General features: G+C 38.9%; 1 protein-coding gene across 1 annotated transcript in view; it reads left to right on the forward strand.

Annotated features, from left to right (window-relative positions):
• Window positions 1–5,560, forward strand: part of pgm5 (phosphoglucomutase 5) — a gene marked incomplete in the record, with an annotated part of 18,042 nt that extends 12,482 nt beyond the window's left edge. The window contains 3 exon segments of the mRNA XM_014002690.1: window positions 1,780–1,963; window positions 4,988–5,125; window positions 5,434–5,560. Of these exon segments, the coding sequence (XP_013858144.1) occupies window positions 1,780–1,963; window positions 4,988–5,125; window positions 5,434–5,523 (412 nt within the window).
• Window position 5,561: the final 1 nt, after the last annotated feature.

Below are 5,561 nucleotides of genomic sequence, written 5' to 3' on the forward strand. Positions count from 1 at the left end.
AGCTAAAATCTAACCATGGTTATATAATAACAGCTGCATTCTGTCGTGATAAGCTGTATGTTTTATATTCAATTAACGTATGATCTGATTAGTCGACTAATCGAAAAAATAATCGGTGATTAATTGATTATGAAAATAATCGTTTGTGGCAGCCCTATGTGCCAGCAGGAATTGAATTTGAATCGCTCAGATTGAATCTGAATGTGCATAATTTGAAATTGAATGCATTGGTTTGAAACTGAATTTTACCAAATTGAAACTGAATTTAAAGTTTTGAAACTGAATTAAATTGCTTTGAAACTGTAATTTTGGTTTATTAAAAATTCAGTTTGATTACTTTCACTTTCTGTTCCAACATTCAGATTTTTGTGTCCCACATCCTGGTCCTTGAGAAAGCCAGSCAGAGTAATCAAACACAGATCCACAGATTTATGTTTCACTTTGGTGACGTTTCCTTTCGGTATTTAACAGAGTTGATGCAATCCACTGTAAAAGTGACAAAAACAAAGTTATTTTATTGCAGTGGTTAATTTTACCTATATGTAGAAAATGTTACATTTACATCACATCATGGATCAGTCAGCAACAACATCTGATCAATATGTGATCCATAATGACTTGTGGCAGGACGACAGCACAGTGGTTAGCACCGACYCCCCACAGCAAGAAGGTCCTGGGTTCGATCCCTGGTTCGGACCTGGGATCTTTCTGTGTAGAGTTTGCATGTTCTGTTGCTGGATTTTCTCCGGGTACTCCCGTTTCCCCCAAAACATGTACAATAGTTTGCCTTCAGGCCCAGGCTGCACTTGAAAAAGAAATCTGAGATCTCAGTGGGACCTCCCTGGTAAAATAATGGTAAATTAAGTAGATTTTGTGTCAGAAATTTACTTTGARACTTAAGTACAAAAAAATATCCGATAATTTAAGACTTTTACTCAATATTTTTAGAGAAGACTAACTTTTACCAAAGTATTTTTATGATAAGATACTTGTACTTTTACTCAAGTATCACTTTGAGGTACTTTATACAACACTGCTTTTACAGTGGATTGCATCAACTCTGTTACATACAGAAGGGAAACTTCACCAAAGTGAAACYTAAATCTGTGGATCTGTGTTTGATTACTCTGGCTGGCTTTCTCAAGGACCAGGATGTGAGACACAAAAATCTGAATTATGGAAGTGAAAGTGAAAGTAGTCAAACTGAAATTTTTAATAAATCAAATTACAGTTTCAAAGCAAATTAATTCAGATACAAAACTTTAAATTCAGTTTCAATTTAGTGAAATTTATTTTCAAACCAATGCGCTCAATTTCAAATTCTGCACATTCAGATTCAATCTGAGCAATTCAGATTCAGTTCCTGCTGGCACAAGATTTATCCCATACTTTACCTTCATCCTTTTTTCTTTAAATTTCCCGGTCTTCCTCACTCGTTTCTTATCCTTATTTCAACCTGTCCCCTGTGACAGAGACTGCAGTCAGAGTTCCCACTGATACTGTAGCTGCTGCACTATTTATGTTCCCACTGAGAACTTTTATAAACTTATACACATTTCCCAAAAGACGCAGATAAAGAGGACAGACGTGCTCGAAGTCTAAAACATCTGTCTTCATTAAAAATAAATAAATAAAACATCCGTATAGATATTTAGTTCAGAGTTCTTTTAATGCTGTACCCTTTTAACTGGCTTGAGGGAAAACTCATGTGCGGAATTAAAAAACAGAAATGTAAATCCTTRATGGCGTGTGTTTACGTGTTGGTTTTGTGACTCTCAGGTTTGACTARGAGGGTCTGGACCCGCGTGCAGCCTTTTACCTGATGAGGGACCTGGAGGGCGTCATCTCAGACAAAGCCTTCACCAGTCAGAAGTTTGCTGTGGGCGATCACATCTACAGCGTGGAGAAGGCTGAGAACTTCGAGTACATCGACCCGGTGGATGGATCCGTGGTTCGGAACCAGGTTAGCGCGGGGGCGGTCATTTTATTTTATTTCATTTTATTTGCCATTATTTTACCAGGCAAGTCCCATTGAGATCTGAGATTTCTTTTTCAAGGGAGGCCTGGCTATTGTACATGTTTTTGTGGGGTGGGGGGAACCGGAGTACCCGGAGAAAACCCACGCAAGCACAAGGAGATCATGCAAACTCCGCACAGGAAGACCCCAGGTCCGAACCGGGGATCGAACCCAGGACGTTCTTGCTGTGGGGCGTCAGTGCTAACCACTGAGCCGTCGTGCTGCAAACTGCTGTTTGTGACTATAAATGAAATGTCTAAAAGATGTCGTGTTGTTTCATAAAAACTAGCTTAAGGCTAATCTGCAGCCTCTTTAGTCCAGTTTGGTTCAGTTTTTAGATGGCTCGTTCTCAAGTTTTTGTGAAAACTTGTGTTTTTAGTTAGTTACAAAGACCCCCTTTGGCCATGATGATGGGACGCACCAGTCATCGCAATGACATTTGGTTTTTCATGCAAAAGCTGCAATAAAAAAAAAAAAACAACAGATAAAAATCTAGGAACAGTGAAGAAGTGATGGTATATTACGGAATAAGACTTTGTTTTTTTCCCCTTCTGATTCCCATCAGATGATGATGTTTTTCTCAGARGTAATCTTTGTGTTCAGTTGAACCACAAGGCACCAAACATGGTTAAGTTGTAGCTCTGCATTATTTGGTTAAGTGTAGCTTGATGAATAAAGCACAAAGTTGAAATGTTTCTCAGACAGTTCCCACCAATTCATCAAAATTATGGAAACATTTAAACAAACACAAGTCAGCCTTTGATTTAATTTAGTTTAGTMTTGAGATTCCAGCCAAAAGTGAAGTCTTCTTAACTACGAGCTTAGCAGTTTAAGTTGTGTTTTTAATGAGAATTCATTATTTTTACTTTTTTGTTTTATAAAAAGTGTGTGTGTGGGGGGGGGGGGATGAATGATTTACTGTGCTGGTGTGGAACGTCAAATGCTGTAGAAGCTTTAATATTTCAGGGTTATGCTAACTGGTCACGCTACCTTGAAACTTTTGTAGCCGTGTACAAAATGAGAAATATAACTTTGAAGTGACAACAAAATCTGGTTCGGTTCAGCTCAAGTCTGCTCCAAGGTGTCCCACTTGTTGATTTGTTCTTTCTTTTTAAACTAAACCACAGACCACCTACTGAGAGGCTCCATGTTTGGACGTGTTCATCTGTCTTTTGTTTCATATCATAAACACAAACGGCGTACGGCAGGCACATGGCCCTAGGAACGTTGATAACTGGGTCGGTGCAACCTTCCTGTCGCTCTCCTTTCCTCCTYCTTTGTGTCCTTAGGCGCAATACCCAATACCGTCTTATCAGTTTTAGGTCCTCATTCACGGGACTAAATGGGTCCTTCTTTAGCTTCACCCTAAACATAATCAGGAAGTCAGAATGGCTCGCGTCACGCCGCCGCAACAAACTCCACGGCTACAGCTCGTTAGTCAGTATCCCCAAAATGGTAAATCCGCAGCAACCCGGTCGCCCCGCTGAATGTTTTTACAGCGCGCATTCCTCCCCYGACAGAATTGTGTCAGCTGTCGTCCCACTTGCAGCCTCCCCCCATAGCAAGGTGGGGACGAGCCGGCGCACACAGACATTTAGATTTAAATATAAACACACCAGACAAAGCCACCAGTTGCGTGGTCGTCTTCTGTTGAACTGACTCTTTTAAGCTCTTTTGCGTATCGGATGGTTTTATAACCCTGTTTTTGCCTTGATAGGTGTTTAATTTATCACCTGCCTGATTTTATGTGTCTGTAAGACTTTAATTAAGTTAATATTTATAGGTTTTCTAGAATATGTGAGTAAATTTAACCTTATTTTCAGCTGGTTTCACTAAACTTTAACCCAGGTTTTGTAAATCCAATTCTTCGAGCCTTGATTTTTAAAAAAAAATGAAACAGGATACAATTAAAACAAGTTTTAGCCAAAATTACMTATTTACAGCACAAGCACGTTCCCTTGGTGTAATCACAGCCTGCTTTTTGATTCCATGTCGAGGTTTGTTTTTCTTTACTGAGGTGTTTCAGGTTGTAAAATAAGTACACACTCTTAGCCTCGGAGCTGTGCAGCAGGTGGTGTTTTTAACCAGCATTAGTCTGTCAGCCCTCTGATAACTGCTGCTCTATTGTTAGAGATGAGCTGGCACTTTCACAGATAGAGAGACAGACAGGCGGGCAGGCGGACGTCTCTCATTATCACCGTCTCTCTTTAAACGTACGCTCACTTCCTCTCAGCCGTCAGAGGAAAGTTGGAAGTAAGCAGAGAGCTATAACACGGTTTTAAACGTTTATCCGCTTCAGTTCCACTTGTGTGAATATGATAACATTCTTTAGACTTGAGTAGAAAGTCTTTAAATAATCTAAAGAATGAGCTTTTAATTAATTTTATTATTTTTTAACATTTGTTTTACCCTAATGGGGATAAAATGACTACGCACTTAAATTTAAGACAAATAAAAGTGACAAGGTTTTTATTTTTCAAGTTATTTAGCAAGAAGTGGTGGCAAACTGAACCCATTTAGGCTTTTTAAAGTGTTTTTTTACTATAATTTAGCTAGAATTCAGATTTATACTAGATATTAGTTGCTTTAAATTGATGCACATTCATTTTAAATACTATTTTAGGACTAGAAGACAATAAATCATGTTATCATGTTACTTTAACTCTGTGGTGATGACCGCATACCACTTTCCAGTCAACATTATGAGGGATGTTAGACACTGGATCATGGTGAAGAATTTAACCCAGGCTTTGCTAAACACACACTGACAGTGCCATCTAGTGGATATTTGCTCTTACTACATATGTAAAAATGTTTTAAAACAAGTTTAATATTTAAACTTTGTGTAGACTGAAAGTTTATGTAGTATTCAACTTATTCTAAAAAAATCTTTTATTTCCATTCAAATTCAGCACCTTAAATATCTTTAATAAAACAAGTTTTTTTGTTTTGTTTTTGTTTTGTTTGTAGGGTTTAAAGATCGTCTTCACTGATGCGTCTCGTCTCGTGTTTCGGATGAGCGGGAGCGGCGGAGGGACGGGCGCCACCATACGGATTTATGCCGAAAGCTTCGAAAGGGACCCAGAGAGACACAGCAGAGAGACTCAGGTAGAGATGTGACGATGTGTTCAAGGACCCGATTTTATCTTATTTTGTGATTTCTGTCTTAAGTAATGAAACGATTATTTCTCCACCTTTGAACAGTTTGTGCCTAACAATGTGCCATTAAAAAAAAACATCAAAATGTTAAGTCCAGTTATTTTTTTTTACCATGTATGTGGAGGTTTTTCAAGTATAGGTTAAAAACAAAGCTTGACTTCTTACGGAGGCTAAGGCCACCAGCCCACGAGATTTTCGAAGCTTGGCTTTTGTCTTTGTTTCAAATATTTCAGAGTTTGTGTTTGTTCTTTCTGCAGGTGGTGCTGGGTCCTCTCATCGCCATCGCCCTGAAGATCTCAAACATTCATGAGAGGACGGGGCGGCGTGGCCCCAATGTCATCACATGAGCTACACACACACACACACACACACACACACACACACA

This window comes from Austrofundulus limnaeus, unplaced genomic scaffold (assembly GCF_001266775.1).
Source record: "Austrofundulus limnaeus strain Quisiro unplaced genomic scaffold, Austrofundulus_limnaeus-1.0 Scaffold14, whole genome shotgun sequence".
Lineage (NCBI taxonomy): Eukaryota > Metazoa > Chordata > Actinopteri > Cyprinodontiformes > Rivulidae > Austrofundulus > Austrofundulus limnaeus.